We start from the raw sequence: 19,635 nt of genomic DNA on the forward strand, positions 1-19,635 counted from the left end.
GTAGCTGCGGATTCTCGAATACTACCCAAATTATCGAGAAATGCAATATTTCAGACGTGTGCGATCAACTTCTTTCTCCCTCTCGCTCAGGTAAACATCCCTCTTCCGTTTTCCACCATTCTGTCTTTATATACCTCCCCTCTAATCCGCTTACTGTCCAAACAGTTGTACCTTGTACCATAGACTCGTCTTGCATCCGTCTATAAAAATATGATAATGGCCGCTAGTGAAGCCGTCGAAAGCCGCTGAATGTGTTTTTCATCGAGCTCCTGCTGCGACTTGTCATTGCGAGAATCGCGCGGGAGAGCCGTCTAGTGTGTTTCCACGCTAAGAAAGAACGACCGTTCGTTCACTCTTTTTTGCGAACTAGTTCTTTCGTACCGTTCGTGAACGGATTTCCCATCTCTACTGCAAATACAGTAATTTACATTTAATGCGACAAGCCGAGGCACAACTCAGTGTCGCATTTGAGGTGATTTTGACCTGTAATTAGACATTGGCGATGAGAGTGGTACAGTGTCGACGTCTGGTGGTGACCATAATTTGGGCCCCGAACTCGATGTTTACAAAAATGTCCAATTAGAGGTAAAAATGTCCAATTAAGGTGAAGGTGGAAGCTGGCCACAAATGGATGCCACAATGGCGCTCATTTCTTTAATCTCCCTCCCTCACCCCTCGCCCGAAAATCAATTATTTTGCGAAACAGTGTGAAGAAAATGATCGTTTTCACACACTTCCCATCAATTAATATCAACCAAACTCTAATCGATTACTCACAAGATATTAAATTTTCATCTGCTGTCGCACTGTATAGTGAAAAACGTCGGAAAACTCGAGCTAGTGCTCTGAAAGTTAAATTTTCAAAATGCAATTTTATTATTCAACATAATTACCTCCGAGGGCGATATAGCGATTATAGCGATCTTGCAACTTTGCAATACCATTTTAATAATACTCTTTCGATTTTTCCTCAAAATAGGTCTCAGTTTCGGTAATTTCGGTAATATTCCACAGTTGCAATAGCTGGATCAGAGTCTGGAAAACGTTTGTCAAGCCATGCTTTGGTTTGCACTGTATTTTTGACGTAGAACTACGTCTTTCAGGAAGGGTGCCAATTTTTCCCACTGATCTGTGTTTCCCTGACACGGATTTCAAAATTAATATGCCTGGGGAAATCCGCTTTGCAAATACATGCAAGTCGGGGATATTTTTCTTTTTTGGGTACTTTTGTACTCGCTTGTCGTTGTGCAGACCGGAATATGTTTCCCTAAAACGTATTTTTAAACTGAGAAGCCAGGGAAAATCGTCATTTCTGATACTAGAGGTGAATGAACTTTCGCGGTTCGAGAACTACGTAAACATGAGATGTGCAATAATTTCAGAGGGAAATGTAAAATACAATGATCGTTTGACAATTCTTCCATTCACATATTTTGGTAGTCTATGGCATCATATCAAACGTAAAAGGACGTTCATCAATTTTTTTGTAACGAAGAACATAATCCATTACAAAATTTCGATGCATTCTAAAATAATATTCGAATTGGTAAACAAGTGGGTTGCATAATATAATTACGTAGTTCAACGCGAAAATATGCGGTCGTGTCCTAGATACAATCTCTTACAATTTTTTTTTCTTCATCAAAAAGCAATGATTTATCAGTACACGAAATTCGAATTTTTTCATTTTTTTCACAATAACAAAAGTTGCTTCACTCTCAATGCTGTAACTCACGACCCAATCGACCGATTGCTGTCAAATCAAATTTGAACACGTATCCATTGTGATAGTCAAGTAGATTTTTGCCATCTAGACGTCAACCTTATGAACTTTTCAGCCGAACTGTTAGATATAACCTAGGTAGTGCGGACTGAATCAAAACGGCTGTCAAAAAAGATCCAATTGAAATGTCAAAAGAGATCCAACGATCAGGAGTGTTATTTTTCTTATGATAATCAACACTATAAAAGAGGTATTGTTGTCAGGGCAAAAATAATTCAAACAATAAAATGAACGAACTACATTTTTCCGTAAATTGTTTAATTAACCATTGCATCTCTGAAAGAGCATCTCAGCCTTTCACTGAGCTACGCCTTTTTAATGTCCCCTCTCTTTGACATAACGTTTTTCCGAACGAAATAAAAACAATCGAAGTCAGAGTCACGAAAATGTTTACTCCTGCGATTTGAAAATATTCCATAAAAAGTGGAAGGAAGAGATGCCAGATGATTTTTAAAAAAAGTCTGTAAAAACATGTGAATGTCTGTTAAAAATGTGGAAAAGTCTGTAAAAGTGTGCAGATCTATAAAAATGTCTTTTAACGTTAATATTCACATATTCATTAATACTTTGTACATCGTGATGCACGTAAGATTGTATTTTGTATATATATACAGCCATTCCATGCCAAACCAATATAGTGGTTCTCAGATCTTCGTCAAAAGTGGTAATATTGTACTTTATCGCAAAACATTAGACTCGTATTTTTTTATTTTTTCATTGGGGTGCCCATTTCCATTTTAGGGTGATTCAAAAAATCATTTTTTTCCACTTTTTCCCAAAATGACTTTTTTCAAAAACTTGCAGATAACATGGATCCTATTTTCGTAATTATTGATTGTACTCGTTTTTTAATGTTTTCATGGCTTTGGACTAGGGGGCGCTATATTTTTTTATATTTTTTCTTGAAACGTGAGAATTTTTTACATAAAATATCTCGATATCAGAGATGCTATTTTTTTTCGTTTTTGAAATATGATTTTTCAAAACTAATCGATGGTTTGAAAAACAAATTTTACCCATTTTTCCCACTACAAAAACATAACTCTTGAACTATTGGACCGACAGGATCAAATTGAAGCTTACAAGCTATTTTTCTTTGGAAAAATGTTACTTTTGCGAAAAAATTTTATTCTTGTTTTTGTAATTATTGATTGAGTTATTTTTTCATAGTTTTCTCGTTTAAAGATAGGAGCGCTATATTTTTTTTATATTTTTTATGGAAAGCTGAGGATTATTTACCTAACATATCTCGATATCGGAGATGTTATAATTATCGTTTTTAAGTTATAAATTTGTAAATTTAACATGTTTTAAGTCTTCGATCAATATTCATATGTGACTAAACTAGAACTATGCTACTAATATCCGTCCCGCAAGTGTGATATTTTTTCAAATTTTGCTTATTGGCTTCCATTTAATACATCGATCATCAAAACCGGTTCAGTAGTTCAAATGTTATGATTTTTTGCAGAAAGTTATTTTTGGACAAAGGGGAAAAAATGATTTTTCGAACCACCGGATTACTTTGAAACATCATATCTAAAAAAACAAAAAAATAACATCTCTGATATCGAGATATGTTATGTAAAAAATCCTCAGCTTTCAAGGAAAAATATAAAAATATAGCGCCCTCTAGTCCAAAGTCACAAAAAAAAATAAAAAACGACTACGATCAATAATTACTAAAATATAATTATTTTTTTCGCAAGTTAAATATTTTTTAATAAAAGGCTAAGTCATTAGTTTCAATTTTATATGTCGATCATCTAAATCGATTCAGTGATTCAAAAGTTTTTAATTTTCATTTGTCATTTTTGGGAAAAAGTGGAAAAAATTGATTTTTCGGACCACTTAATAACTTATGTGTTGTAAGTGTGTTTAAATGTTTCAACGATCTACACATACATACATACACATACATACGCGTTGTTAATTTTTATAAAAATCGGTATTTCTTCGTTGATATATTGGACATCCACCAAGGTTTGCGGTCTTGTCGTTGATGAAACTTATAAGAAAATACAGTGTATATTTTCCATCCGCCATGCAAGGCTATACAAGTTTTAGATCCCCACTTAGCTATGAACTATGTCTGTGGTAACAATATCGAACAGTAACCCATATTTCGTCATAAGCAGGCCCGAAAGCGAATGTAAATTGTTGAGAATAGAATGAAAATTTCTATTCGATTTTGTTTTAATACTAAGAAGACATAGTCCTGACCCTAGCCTTACTATTTTTCAATAAATCTCCTTGCATTTCAGCAAAACAATCTTATCTAGAACAAAAAATAATTATCAGAGACAATTTTCGTTCAAGATTTTTCGTTACCTGCAGAGAATGCAATTTTTCATTAATTGTGAATAACCGTATCCTCTCTTTCGTCTGCAATGATGTCAGGGCAAAAGTACGGGTTCCAAACTTCATACACACCAGATGGGCCAACCAGAAAGACTGCCGGGCCGCAGGTTGAGAATCGCTGGTCTAACGTCATGTTTATTGATATAAACTAAATATAATAACTTTTCTGTATTAAAACTGTGGAAAATGTCATATGGTGAGTCGAATATTTTTGATGTGATGAATAGAGCCCTTTTATTTTTCAAAAACCTGTGAAATATTGTTATATCCAAAAAGTCTGCAACAAAAACAAAAAGTGTTTTACAGACATGTCTGTAAATTTACAAACATATTTGTAAATCTGGCATCTCTGGTGGTCTAAGAATTTATTGCAAGAAATCGCTTGAAAACATGCATGAATTTGCTTGAAAATGAAGTGGATTGAGTCCGCACCACTTAGGATATAACCCACAATTTTTGACGTAGAACTACGTCTTTCATTAAGGGTATCAAATCAGACAGGTCACGTTTTTATGAAATAAAGTTAACGTTCATAACTATTTTTGCCGCGAACGGATTTTGGTGATTTACATACTGAACGAATCGGAAATTCCGTAAGATTTGTTTAATATGCCATACAATAGAATCCCCTGGTTAGTAAATGGTTAAAATTCATGAAAACTTTAAGTGTTTCTATTTTCCTATACATTTGTTCTTTCCATTTGAGTGCTTTCCCGAACAGAGATATCAATAACGAGCAACTTATCGACGACCAACGGAGGGGAAATCGTAGGATTTAAAGTCTCCGTGAACAAAGGAAATGAAGAAGAATGAAGGGGAATACTTGCCTAGAGTATAAACAGTGGATCTCGCTGAGGCAAACTTTCATTCGGCATCGGAATGTTGAGTAATCCAGTTCACTTTGCTTTCGCTGCGCTTCGATCTAAGATTGGACCCCACCAGTGGTAATCCAACTTGGACATCGTGGTTTGATTTTTCTGTTCGTTTTTCGCGTTATTCGTATCGTGTTCTTCTTTCCGCGTCATAAATTGGACGCTTCGCGTAGTGTGCGATGAGCAAGAAGAAGAGGAAGGCAGGCTCGAGCCCTGCAAAAAACGAACGCATTGCCAGGGGCAATAAAATTTCGAGGTAAGCGTCATCTAATGATGCACGCGGTGTTGGTGCAGTGAAAAGCGCTCGCAAATGTGACACCGCACCGAACAACAGCGAAGTAGGCGATTTCGGCGCGTCGGTCGAAAATGTAAACGGCCAGGCAGCAACCAAAATCAAGCTCCCCCCGCTGGTGGTGAAGGCGGTCGCTCTTGACAAACTCATCAGCGAATTCGCATCGATGGGTGTTACAGCAGAGTACAAGCTGTGTGGCATAATTCAGTCTTTTTCCAAGCAGTTAACATTGTTTATTTTCCGTCTTCATAAGGGCTTCGTTGGTGCCTTTGAGAATGCATCAATGCATTAAACTGACGTTATGGCGAAGCAGACGTTAAGATTGTGCACCAAAAAATTATTTGGGAATACCAAGCATCTTGAATGTCTTACTGGAATGTTATAAGTTATTTGGGTTCGCGTGCCAGTCGCAAAACTGCCTTCAACTAGGATTGCATTTGCGCTAATATTGATCATAATGAAGCATTGATACTGTTTTCGAGGATGTTTTTAACAAAAAGAGTTTATTTCTCTTGTTTAGTCATCAAGAAAGTAAATGTTCTGGAATTTTGTATGTGATTAGGTTTTGCTTGCCAGTAGCATAACTTCCTCCACTAAGGGTGACAGCTGCGCTTCTGTCGAGCATGAGAAAGTAATGCAACTCTTTTCGAGACCAGTAATATTAACAGAAGCGTTTCTTTTGAGAATAGCGCAAAATGATGAGAAATGTTTATATTGCTAGTAGTTTAAAGCCACCAATGTATGGCTCTGTATGCATGATATGGTGAACGCTTGTTTGGCGCTTGGTTTACGCTTAGTTTGTACGAACGATATCTAGAGGTGCGATTCCTTTGAGGCAATACTAAATAACATGTAGCATGATATTTGATACTTGCAAGTGTTGTCATTGTTGTTGTTTACATGCGGTGCCAAAGATATATTGATGTAGTTTTGAGATATGGAATAATGATGCTTGTGCAACATGTATATAATCGACTGTAACCGAGTCTATGTCAATTTTGAAAAAGGCCACCGGAATAGCCTTCGAGGTAAATTTTCAATGCATTGACATGAAATAAATTGCGACATACGATTGTTTTGCGAGGGCAAAAATGAATCATCAATCAATTATCGTCAACTGATTCTATAATAAAAAAATCATTTCAGAGATTATTCTACTAAGCAGTTGTTTCTAAAATTTCACAGCATTATAGAATAATATCCGAAGGTATAAACAAGCGACTTATATAAAATAACAGCGTAGTTCTACGTCAACAATGCGGTCGTATCTTGGACACAACCTCCTATAATTTTTTTTTGAATATCGGTTTTTTTTCTAGTAAGTTAAACAAAAACATTTCTCCAGTGGACTTTATTTTAGAACCGCATTCAACGAAAAAGGGATTCATCAGCATCCAACATCTCCTCCTTTACGGTCACCAGTGATTTCGGCCTCGAGTCGCCTCTACCACTACAATGTGCTTTCAGGTGTTTTGTAAGGACTGTAGATATCGTGAATGCTTTGTGGCAATGCGGACATGGAAAGGGACGTTCACCTGAAAAGGAGTTACTATGTTGAGTTATTCATTGTAGTGAAACATTTTACCTACCCGTATGAGTTCGAATGTGCCATTTGAGAGTTGTACCGTCCTTAAAAGCTTTCGGACAATGTGGGCAAGAATGGGGGCGTTCATCTGTAAAGGAACGATTCATTTAAATGGTTCATTATAGAGCAATTCCACACCAAATCAGTCGATTGATACGCGACCCTCTCCGATTTGGTATAAGGTGGCAGTTATCTCAAATCACCATATGTACCAAGTAAAAAATCGGAGAGATTCGAGGCAGCGGCTGAATGATTTGGCGTGAAATTGTTCCATAGTAAATCATTCTTTAATAACCCGTATGAACTCGAAGGTGGTGTCTGAGTGATGCAGAATGCACAAACGTCTTCGAACAACGTGGACAAGAATAGGGACGTTCACCTGAAAATAAATGACAGTGCTGAATGGATCACTATAAAATTAAAAAAAACTCTGTTTATCAACCCGTATGAATTCGAATGTGTTGTTTGTGCGCTGAACGTTGAGTAAACGTCTTCGGACAATGTGGACAAGAATAGGGACGTTCGTCTACAAAAGAAATACTCTGCTGAATGGTTCATTGTTGTATAACATCCTTTACCAACCTGTATGAGTTCGAGTGTGGTTTCGGTGTCCTCCAAAACTTTTAAACGCTTTCGGACAATGTGAACAAGAAAAGGGACGATCACCTGCGAATGAATTACAGTGCTGAATGGTTCATTATGAAAAAAAACATTGTTTATCAACCTGTATGAACTCGAATGTGTTGTTGGACCGCCGTACGAGTCGTAAATGTTTTCGGACAACGTGGACAAGAAAAAGGACGTTCACCTATAAATAAATGACTGTATAATATTAGAAAAACTTTCGTCCACCAAACCCACTCTGCAACGATCATCAGCTTTACTGATGATCGCGAGAGCGGTGGAACTCACTCTCACTTAACTCTCGACTATCATAGAGTAGTAGTAGCACTAGTTCTTATACTTAGTTAAGCTAATTAAGTCAGTTCTAAAAAAGATCTTGTAACAATCAGACGTACTTCGTCAACTTGTTCATCGTTAATAAATTCCAGTGACCTTTTTATCGAAGATTGTACAATTTTGTTTGGTTCTTCGAACCGGATTTCAATTCCAATCCCATCAAAAGGGAAGGTTAAAAATTGTGGTCAGTGAATTCGACAAACATTTTCAAATGTTGGATAAACTTGGAGAATCCACTACGAATTGGGATATGATTTTAGGGCACATGTTAACGAGCAAGCTAGACCCATCAACATTGGGAATGTGGGAAACAGAGCATTGATCTCGAGATGTTCCTGAGTTTAAGAAGTTGCTTCTTCTTCTTCTTGAATGGCGTTAACGTTCCCTGTGGAACTTTGCCGTCTCAACGTATGCATTAACTAGCGTCATTTATTAATACTTAGTTGAGATTTCTTAAGCCAAATAACACGCCTTGAATGTATTCCGAGGGTCAAGCTCTAGAATACGCGTGACCACAGTGCCAGTCGAAGGAAATTTCTTTGACGAAAAATCCCCCGGCCAGAACGGGGATCGAACCCGAACACCCGGCATGATAATGTGAGACGCTAACCACTCGGCCACGGGTGCACACGAAGTTGCTATAGTTTCTTAAAAACCATTGCATCGTTCTTTAGTTCCTTGGTACGAGATATATAATCATCAGAAACAAAAAAGCCACTACGCAACATCACCAGCCCCGCTGGTGTTCAGACAACTTGTCCATTTTGTGGAGATACACATCATCGAACATTTCAATCAGAGACTGTTCGTAAGTGTGAAGAAGGGAAGAAGGAATGCTGGCAAAAAGTATCCTGGCAAGTAATCGTATCCTAGAGAAACGTGTGACAAAAACGAAACAACGACACCGCCGAAAACTGCGCTCTCTCGAAGACGCCCAGGGTCTGAGAGAAACGAAAAGCTCCCCGCAAGCGGTCGGGAATTTTGTAGTGAATCTCTCATCCACGCAGTTCACACAAGCAGAGCTTGATCTGCTTAACAGAGGGTTGAATTATGCGGTTTCCCCCCAGTGCGCTCCTCTTGCTGATATAGTGAATAGGGGAAAAGGGGGGAATTTGGACCACCTAAGCAAATCGCCTAATATTTCCAAACCAATACGGTCTAAATAAAAAATGTCACATTGTATACTAAGCTACACTTGTTTTCTCTCAATAAATAATGTTTAATCATTATATAAAGCTTCAATCTACCAAATATATCATAAAATAAAAGAGATGATTTTTGGACATTAAAATTTGATGCGGAGTGATTTGGTCCAGTGTGTGTTTCATCGAAAAAAACATACTTATGTTTATGTAAAGTATTTTGGGATAATGTTACAATCAATAACAATGTTTTGGGATCGATACTAGGTGTCTTGGCCAGTATCCAGACTAGAAAAGTTGGATTGACACCATCTCGAATTCAGCATGAATCTTTTCACTGTTGGTCGAGCATTTTCAAACACTTTTGATGCTTGGTCAAAGAAAATCCGTTCTCGATGGCTGCGTTACTCTTTCAAACTCCTCTTTCTTCCAACCTTGTCTGTCCATCTTCTTTTTGTAATTCAGCGACATCTGGAATCAATTAGACCAAAGAAAAGTATCAAAACTGTAGGACCAGTTCACCCCACAGAAACGTGTTCATGTCACCCCACACAACACGCAAAAATTGTAATGCAATTAATTTCATTTATTGTTATCAAACTTACAGTTTCGCTACATCAAATTGTTCCTCTTCTGTAGGCGAACAGAACTTTACTGCACAATACACGAAAAGTTTGTTTAATTAGCGGCAACCCCTTAAAACCACGATAGGAAAACTTACATTTTTTGACGATCAAAGTGCTTGTTGTGTTCATGCTATTGTTTCCCTCTACTTGTGAAGTTTTACCAAAGTTTTTTTACTACATACGGTTCAACAATAGAAGGAAATGGCATTATAAATAATCCAAGTTGAGCCGCAATTTTTGAGATAAAGGGGTGGTCCAAATCACCCCATATGACCAAATCACCCCGTGTTACCCTAATATCGGAAGTGCTATCCAGTTTGACAAGGGTACAAATCGGCAACCCGTCATAATGTTCAGCAATGTATCTCACGAGCAGCCGAAAAGCAGAACACCAACATCGAGCGTCCTACTTTTGATACTTGGTGCACGATCAGAATGTTGAAAAGTCGTGATGTGATCTACTCTCGTGCCGATAAGTGGAATGTTGTTGTGATCATGGAAAAGCAAGATTACGATTCACGTGTCCTTGACATGATCGATGCTATGAAGAAAACAAAAAGATCCCTATGAAAACGAAAAAATCGCCTGAACGGCATGATCGAGGAAGCAAACTTGGCGAGACATGGTGTAGCACGGACGATGGGTGAGGACAAACTCGAACGGAAATTTCAGGTCTCCAACCCGACTGTGACACAACTGTATTGTTTACCGAAGATCCACAAAAATCCTGTTAAAATGTGACCAATCTCCTCAAACATTCGAACGCCCACGGAAAAAATGGCCGAGTGGTTGGTGGAAGAGATGAAGAAATATCCCGTAACCAACGGGAGAAGCATTAAAAATTCCGTGGATCTTGTAAAACAGCTTGAAGGATTTAAGGTAAGTCGCGGGAAATTTTAGTTTCGTTCGACGTTGCAGCCCTTTTCCCTAGCGTACCTGTCGTAGAAGCTTTAAAAAGCCTAAGCCTACACCGACGAAGTCGTGGGCCACATCATTGCATCGACGCTTACCTTCTTCTTGCCGAAGTGTGCATGAAACAGATTTTTTTTCCTATTCAGGGGAAAAATTTACAGGCAAACGTTTGGGTTAAGCATGGGTAGCAAACTTTCACCGCTCCTAGCAAACGTCTTCATGAGTGACTTTGAGGTTGGGATTGCAAAAGATAAACTTTTCACACGAACATGGATACGATATGTTGCTGATATTTTCGCATCGGTGAAAGAACGCTACCTAGACCGAACGCTTGTCATGCTAAACTCTCGACACAATTCGATTACATTCACTTGTGAAGAAGAACGGGATGGAAAATTGCCTTTTCTGGATTTAAAGATTACCAGAAAAGAAGACAACACCTTAAAATTTGGAATCCACCGTAAACCAACTTCCACTAACCGCTTCATAACAAACGATTCCAACCATTTTGGTGGACGAAAGCAAACCGCCTTCCACTCCATGGCAAATCGCCTTTACAATGTCCCCATGGAAAAAGAAGAGTTTGCCAAGGAGAACGGCCACAGTAAATGGTTATGGAATGGAATTTGTCGAGAAGATTTTCCGAAAACACACACGAGACATCACAACACTACAACCGGAGATAGACGACATAAAAAGGATAACTCTACCTTTTTGTCCCAAAATCATGAACACCGTCAAAAACACGCTCAAACGGCCAGGACTACACATAGTGTACAAAAGTGTGAATACACTTCGTGATTTATTGTGTAACCTCAAGGACCAGATTCATTCCGATGAGAAATCCGGGATCTACGAAGTACCGTGTCGAGATTGCCCCGTTGTATATATCGGGCAAACTCGCAGGAAAATAAAGGTATGCATAAGGGAGCATAAAACAGCGGTAGAGAACAACAAATCGAACGAATCAGCGGTAGCGGCACACACCATATTTTTACAATTCAGACGCTGTCCAAATGCAGGTCGTTTACACGCTGTTTAAACCAAGGGATTGCTAAGATGGCCGCCTTACTGTAGCCAGCATACAAACTTAGAAGCATAGAAATCATAACCTGAAATTAAAAATGAATTGCTCCGCACGATCCTGTAGCAGTGATTTTAATTACAAATCGACAAGAAAGCTTCCGGATGGGTATCCAAACATCGCATGCCAAAGGAAACTATCCAACGTAATCAAATATTAACATATATGACTCCAAACAGTAAACAATACGTGAACCCCTGAGGACGAGCCCTGTTTTATGCTGCCTACGCTCAATTTGCATTGGTTGGGATAGGGTTGCCAGAGCCCCGGTTTAAACACGCTAATGTCGATAAAATTAGCTCTGATTTTTCGCTTCATATTTTCAGTACTAAATGAGAGACGAAAAAGCATTCTCGTCAAATTCAAGCGCTCTCGGGAACTCATTACCGTGAGTGGAATTCAACAATCTACAAAAGCATGCAAACAATCAGTCATCGCACGTGTAAAATCGAGAGTTTCGAATTTCTCTATACAAGAAATATTTTATGTTCTTCCACAAGTCACGGTGCATCTGCCAGCATCAAAGATTCGCGCCGAAAACTTGAATACACCTAAAGGAATAAATCTTGCAGATCCACATTTTTACGAACCTGGTGTCGTTGATGTCATACTTGGTGCCGGTCTATTTTTCGATCTACTGAAGGACGAACAAATGAAATTGAAGGGAAGTAGTCTCACTATCCGGAAGACTGAATTTGGCTGGATAGTCTGCGGACGAACATCAGAAGAACATATCCATTCTAGATCAGTCATCGCAAATCATACAAATATTATAATGCTTTTGGAAGCTGGAATCGTATCGCTCGAAAAGCACACACTCCATTGAGGAATCGATAAGTGAAGCAACATTTGATCGAACTTCTGTTCGTGATTCTAGTGGAAGTTTTATAGTCACACTACCAAAAACAGACTTGAAAATTAAACAGCTTGGAGACTCAAACTCCATTGCGCTGAAACGTTTCCTAGCACTCGAGAAACGGCTTTCAGCCAATGCAGAGATCAAAACCATGTATATTAACTTCATTGAAGAGTACTATCGGCTTGGACTAATGAGAGAAGTAGTTACCGATGATGAAAACTTTCATCAGTATTTTATTCCTCATCATTGTATTATTAAACCTGAAAGCACTACAACGAAGTTACGCGTTGTATTATGGTGCATATGGTGCCTGCATCTACGTTCGGTGTACTCACATCGACGGACAAATCACTTCGAACCTGCTAGCTGCGAAGTCAGAAGTTGCACTGCTTGATGATCAGAAAAGAAAAAAGAGTTCACAGACGATTCCACGACTAGAACTCTCCTCGGCATTGCTTCTTGCTCATCTGTACGAGATAGTGTCGAAGAGCATCCGGATATCTGCCAGACCTTTTTTTTTTGGGCAGATCCAATGATTGTTCTCTACTGGCTGTCATCGATCCCATTGAGATGGCAAGCATTCGTTGCGAATAGGGTATCCAAAATCCAACATCTGACCAAGGATGGAGGATGGAGTCATGTACCGACTACAGAAAACCCCGCAGACTTGGTATCGCGCGGTATCGCAGCAGATCAACTGATCAATAATCAACTATGGTGGCATGGGCCATCATGGATACGAAAGCAGAGGAATCACTGGCCAGAAACAACGGAGGTCCTAGCAGCTGAACTTGACAATTCGTGATTGGAAGAAAAATCAATGGTTTCGGCGGTAACACATGTTTGTCGGATTCGTGACATTTTTTCTCTCAAATCCTCCTTGAACAGCCTTACTAGACTAGTCGCCTGATTGCTCAGATTCAAACATAACTCCGAGCAACCCGGCACCACTCATAGAAGAACAGGTTTCCTAACGTTCTCAGAAAGAGATGTAGCATTAACACAGTCAGTTGAGCTCGCTCAACGTGAATGCTTTGCAACAGAGCTAGAAGATCTGCAACTCAAAGGACAAGTGAAGGTCACATCCCGAATCAATGTATTATGTCCAATTCTCGTGGACGGCGTAATCCGTGTCGGCGGCCGGCTCGAAAATGCTTCAATTTCGATGAGCCGTAAACATTCAATCATCTTAAACAAGGATCATTCGTTCACCACGCTTTTGGTACTGCATTATAACATTAAACTACTGCATGCGGGTCTAGGCTTACTCATCGCTAATATCCGTGAACGATACAGGCCTCGGAGCATCAAAAGCCTTGCACGAAGAATAATACACAGATGCATAACTTGCTTCCGAACGTCCCAACAATCTTTGGCGTCTGCAGCTGCAGATTCAGAAATAGAGTTCAGATTTATCCCGGCAACGTCGCCAAATTTCGGTAGTTTATGGGAGGCCGCAGTAAAATCGATGCAACAGCATTTTAAAAAACCATTGGCATCAATATTGTTACACCAGATGAACTTCAAACTGTATTGGCACAGATCGAAGCATGTCTTAATTCCAGACCCCTAACTCCAGTCAGCAACGACCCCAGCGATTTGGAAGTTTTAACACTGGGGCACTTCCTGATCCAGCGTTCGCTCATGGCGGTACCAGAACCGAAGGCTGAAGACGTCCATGAGCATCAGCTGTCCCGGCGCGCAATTGTTCGTGCACCGAATTTGGTCCAAATGGTCAACCGAGTATTTGGCGAACCTACAAAACAGGACGAAATGGATCAGACAACGGAAAAATCTGACCGTGGAAATGATGGATCTAATAAAAGAAGATAATCTTCCTCCTTTGAAATACCTGCTTGGTTGTATCACGCAGGTTCATCCAGGTTCGGACGGCAATATTCGGATTGTCACGGTGAAAACCAAGAACAGCTGTTTCCCGCGTATCAGTTAAGTCGTTATTCTTTATTATATGATCGAAAAACTTATGAAATGTTTCATCCATTATACCGTTACTTCCTGGAGAGAGGCCTGTGGCCTGCCCAAAGAGGATGGAATCCAAGGACCCATAATATTGGATGCGAAGATGAATGACTCACTGACTTGTTTGCTACCCGGATACTACCCCGCAGTCCAGTACTCATAAGTGCGGTTATGTTCAATCTACACTTGCTCATCATCCGGAATCACTAGGATGATGGGCTAAACATTTTTGATCATTTTTTTAAACTCGAAAATGGTAAGTCCTACAAAAAAGTAATCTATAGAAGAATTTTAGGAAAATAATTGAATTTTCAGAAAAAAATACTGAAAAAATATTTTCTGAAACCATACACTGAAAAAAATTGTTTTCAAAAACTAAACGTCGATTTTCTCAAAATAGTCATCTCGGATTTTGATGAAATGGTAGATAAGTATGCGCTACTAGGGCATATTTAAGGCAAAAAAGTTTTTCTAACAAAAACTTTTTCAAGATGTTTTCTCGAAAATTTTCAATTTTTTTTGTGTACAATTGTAGAAAAAAAACAATAACAGGTAGATATGGATTTATGGTGACCCTTGGACGCTAAAGTACAGTTTTCAGCTTATTTCTGTAGTCAAATACAATATGTTTCAATTCAGAGAGCAACGATAGCTCTCAAACAACAGCCATCTGCCAAAAATCTCTTAATCGGTCGATCGGGTATCGAATAGTTGTTGTAGATTTAGGTATCTATTAAGAGACAGTGTCACTGTAGAGCCACTGTGGAAAGATAATAAATGGATTGTATAGATACCTAGAGTATGAATAAGTGGCTCTGCAGTTGTTTGAAAATTACCAGTCTTGACCGGCAGCAAATGTAAAGTGGCGGAGAATAAATAGCATTATTTAGTTTTTGCGTAATCATCAGAATTTAACAAAGAAAATTGTGACATTGCAAGTATTACAAATGCAGTGCTGGTATTAACTAACCTAAGAGTAACCGTAATAAACTACGTCGGTTTACATCAACAGTAATAGAGAAAATACATTTACTGGGATATACCCATACATTGGATGATACAATGCGAATTTGTGAACCTTGTTTGTCAGTTTTGGCACAATAGGATTGTTCCAAAGAAACAACGATGTATAGATGAGGATAACACTAACCAAAATATTGGAGATTCGCAATACTCACTACATCAGAGCCAGGGAAACACATACGAAGAGGGGCTTCTCACAATAACCAACCCATCTGACATCTGCCTGAAGACACAGAATTGCACACCGCGATACACTGAATGAATCATGGAATGATGTCTATCAAGGCTCACGTGAACACATCAATTGTTTCATTGACTACAAAAATGCGTATCACGTGTTTCTTGTTTCAACTGTAACCGTAATCCAGTGACCTTTTTATCGAAGGTTGTACAGTGACCCTGCTGAATACAGTAAACATTCGCTAACCGGGCGAAAAGGGATGACCAGTTATTGACATTTGCGTTTTAACTGGTCCGGCATGTTAAACGTCAAATAAAATCGAGGGGAACTTCAATGAAATGTTTGATTCGCGTTGATCATGAAATTGGATAAACAAAAGGATTCCAATGGAAGTTTCGCATTGAGTGTGACAACAGATATGAAATATAATTTGAGGAAATTATTTTTCTGTAATTTAATCAATGTTTTTGTCATGTGAAAATAATGTCAATTTTCATAACATTTTAAGTTTCATTCGAATGCCCCTCACAGCAAATCTTCCATTTGAATATGGCGTCGATTGTTTACGAAATTCTGCTTTTTAACTGGTCCAAGGACCAGTTAACGTTCGCCCAGTTAAAACAGGACCAGTTAGCGAACGATTACTGTAGTTCATTATAGCAAAACATATCTCACCAACCTGTATGAACACGAATGTGATTTTTAAGCGCCCAAGAATTCTTGAACGCTTTCGGACACTGCAGACAAGAATAAGGACGTTCACCTGCGAAAAATGATCCTGCTGATTAGTTCATTGTAGTAAAACATATTCACCAACCTGTATGAACTCGAATGTGACTTTGAAGAGAATGAGTATTCTTGAACGCTTTTAGACAATGTGGACAAGCATAACGAGGTTGATCTGCAAAGGAATCATCCTGCTAAATGGTTTATGGGATAGAACTTTTGTAACCAACCCGTATGAGTTCGAAGATGCAATGTGAGGCCGTGTTGTGATCGAAATGTTCTTTCACATTTTTCACATTCTATCGTTTCTGAAATAAATTATTGGTTAATATTCACGGAAAATAATGTTTACATCTATAATGGGCTGAAGGTGAGTGAACTTTCTTCTGTATCCATTCAAATTACTTTTTCCTTGTGTATCCGTTCTAGCAACTGGAATCGGTGATATATTGTCGCCTTCTCCATCCATTTCGCTTATGAAGAATACCTCTCCGTTTTTTCCGATGATTGGCATTTCGACTTCCTGTTCCATTGGGTCTGTATCAAAAATGTTATCGCTATTCGACAGTTCGTGATCATTAATCATTAACTCTGGTTCCATCTTGATGTCATTTGGTTCGGCACTGGACAAAATTTGGAAGCAACTCTCGGGAATATTGTGGTTGTTTATGAATTCTTGTCGACATTTGTCACACGTAGGATAAGAGCTTAACTGAGAACTGAAATTGCTTATTTTTTGGAGGATAGCTTTCAATTTCTGCTCTTGATTGAGAGAAGGGACTAGCACGTGATGAAATTCCTCATTGCACATATTTGGGCAAAAGCTGCATTGGTCACTGTTGAAATGGAATGTGGTCAAATATTAGTATCTTTGAGGATATCTATAATTCATCGATTGAGAAGCAATTGTCAATTAATAGTTATCGAAGCATGTAAGTAAAAGAGCCTTCTTTGAATCTTTTTTTGTTTTATGAACGAAAGTAGAATAGTAGTCAATTTACGAGGATAAATCGTAATGCTTCAAAATCCGGACACTTAAGCGCTTACGATGATAACTTCAACTTCTTAATAATATTGACATATCATAGCATGAAAAATTATCGTTCCTATAGAATTAGAAGGCATAAGTTATGAATTACAGAATTCCACAAAATCATATTATATTTGTTCAAAATTTGTAAATTTCTTTAATTTCATAAAATTTTTCATTGAAATCCGGACACTGTTTTTTCATGGTTTGAATTTCGGACACTTTTGCTTTAAATTCCGGATACATTTTGTCAGCCTATCATTTCATTGTTATTGTAACTATTATAATCTTAAACCAAACATCAATAATGATCCAAAGTTATGAAATTTATTTCGGTTATTATTTTACGAATACACAAGCAAACCTGTTTTTTTTGCGATTCGCACAAAAACAGGTTTGCCTGTACCCTTTGCCAACTTTTTCAACGAGAAATTTCATTGTTAGCTTTTGTTCTATCCGGATTTTAAATCACCTTCTGAATGTGCTTTTTTTAATTCGGACATGGGTTTGTGAAACACAAATATTTGTTTTGAATTTGTACGTTTTTTTTTGTCAACAGCTAGGTACAATGCTCGAAATTACACTAAATTGATACAACAGTAATTGTGTCAATACATTAATTCGACATGCAAATGATGTTATGGTTTTGGTATAATGGATACAATAAAAAAATCCGGATTCAAAACCATTACGGTATTATGCGATGAAAAATTATCTGGACAAGTTTGAATTTATTATTTTGGTTTTCATTACGACTTTCTCAAGAAACTTACACATTGTTGCTAATAATCGCCATCTCACACCAGCAGTGGAATTTTGTTTAATCGAATGCAATCATAGATCAAAAGTGATCAATTCTAACATTGAAACGCTAAAATGTTTATTATATCTCATGGACAAAATAACAAACTGTTTATTTTCTTTCCTTCTTTTATACGAAACTGTCACTCCTGTCAGCTACTGTTGTTGGCCTGGTAGCAAAGACAATAGAGCCAGTTGCAGATGTATCGCTCTATCGTAACGGTCGTTACTCGATGTACTTTTTCTAGTTCTTTGTCTGTGTTATAGACTTCATTATGCTTGTCGAACGAATTTAACAGCTTCTTCATATACAATTGCAAAATTGAGTGTACACTAGGGTGCCAATGAATGTATGGGAAAAAATCGACCCTGAAATTTTCAAAAGGTTACCCTATGGAAATTTTAGCTTAATCGGACTTAAAGGAGAGTGGCGCAAAGCGGTCAAAGTTTGAGTTTTTTGAAAACCGAAAAATCACCCAAGGGGGGGAAAGAAAGAAAATCGATGCCGATGGAAAGAAAGAAAATTTGATGCCAAATGTCTTAAAATTGCATGAAACGTCGAGATCTAGTGTCATCTCGAAATTTGTTTTTTGTCAAAAATCGACACTAGTTTTTTTCGGAATACGAGACGAAACGTATGGCTTTAAGTGCCCATAAAAATAGTTATCTAGATTTTTCATTCGGAACTTGTTGTGAAATGTTGATTTGCACGATAATATACCCTATGCAAAATATTAGCTCATTCGAACTTTATTTATTAGTGTTGCAGACGTTAGAATTTAAGTTTTTTGAAAACCGAAAAATCACCAGAAATCGGGGTTTTCTAGAAGCTTTTTGGTGCCAAATAACTTAGAATTGCTCGAGATTTACAGTTATCTCAAAAAAAAATTGTCAAAAATAGACTTTTCAGGCGGAAAAACGACAAAGCGCCTGAAAAAATTATTTTTTCGAGATAGCAGTAAATTTCGGCGAGTAATGCAATTTTAAGCTCCAACAGTTTTTTTGAAAACCTCGATTTTCTGTGATCTTTCGTTTTTTAGAAAAACTCAAATTTTAACGTCTGTGACACTGATTAATGAAGTTCCAATAAGGTAATATTTTGCATAAAGTATATTATCGTGCAAATCAACATTTCGCAACATGTTCAGAATCGTGATAACTATTTTTATTAATACTCAAAACCATACGTTTTGTCTCGTATTCCAAGAAATAACTAAGTCCCAGAGTGTCGATTTTTGCCAAAAAAAAATTCGAGATGACTCGACTCGACGCTTCATGCAATTTTGAGACATTTGGCTAGAGGCGAATGAACTGCAAAGTTTAAAGCCTCTTAAAAACAAAGAAGAAGAAGAAGAAGAGACATTTGACATCAATTTTTTTTTGTTCGAAAATCCCGATTTCCTTTACTCCCCCTCATA

The 19,635-nt window shown here is 37.9% G+C and overlaps 1 protein-coding gene across 2 annotated transcripts; it reads right to left on the reverse strand.

Annotated features, from left to right (window-relative positions):
• Window positions 1-6,642: 6,642 nt before the first annotated feature.
• On the reverse strand, window positions 6,643-18,495 carry LOC129769612 (gastrula zinc finger protein XlCGF52.1-like). Of its 2 annotated transcripts, XM_055771989.1 has the most exons (11): window positions 18,190-18,485; window positions 16,792-17,222; window positions 16,617-16,694; window positions 16,478-16,561; window positions 16,340-16,423; window positions 7,618-7,701; window positions 7,476-7,559; window positions 7,336-7,419; window positions 7,189-7,272; window positions 6,898-6,981; window positions 6,643-6,843 (listed from the first exon to the last, which is right to left on the reverse strand). In XM_055771989.1, exons 1-11 carry the CDS (start codon window positions 18,210-18,212, stop codon window positions 6,677-6,679), a joined length of 1,287 nt encoding a protein of 428 aa, XP_055627964.1. In that variant the 5' UTR covers window positions 18,213-18,485; the 3' UTR covers window positions 6,643-6,676. The 2 variants fall into 2 exon arrangements, with proteins under 2 accessions (XP_055627964.1, XP_055627965.1); XM_055771990.1 differs by lacking the exon at window positions 16,340-16,423 and having other exon boundaries at window positions 18,190-18,495.
• Between the last annotated feature and the right edge of the window lie 1,140 nt (window positions 18,496-19,635).

The sequence above is a fragment of the Toxorhynchites rutilus genome, chromosome 2 (genome assembly GCF_029784135.1).
Source record: "Toxorhynchites rutilus septentrionalis strain SRP chromosome 2, ASM2978413v1, whole genome shotgun sequence".
NCBI lineage: Eukaryota > Metazoa > Arthropoda > Insecta > Diptera > Culicidae > Toxorhynchites > Toxorhynchites rutilus.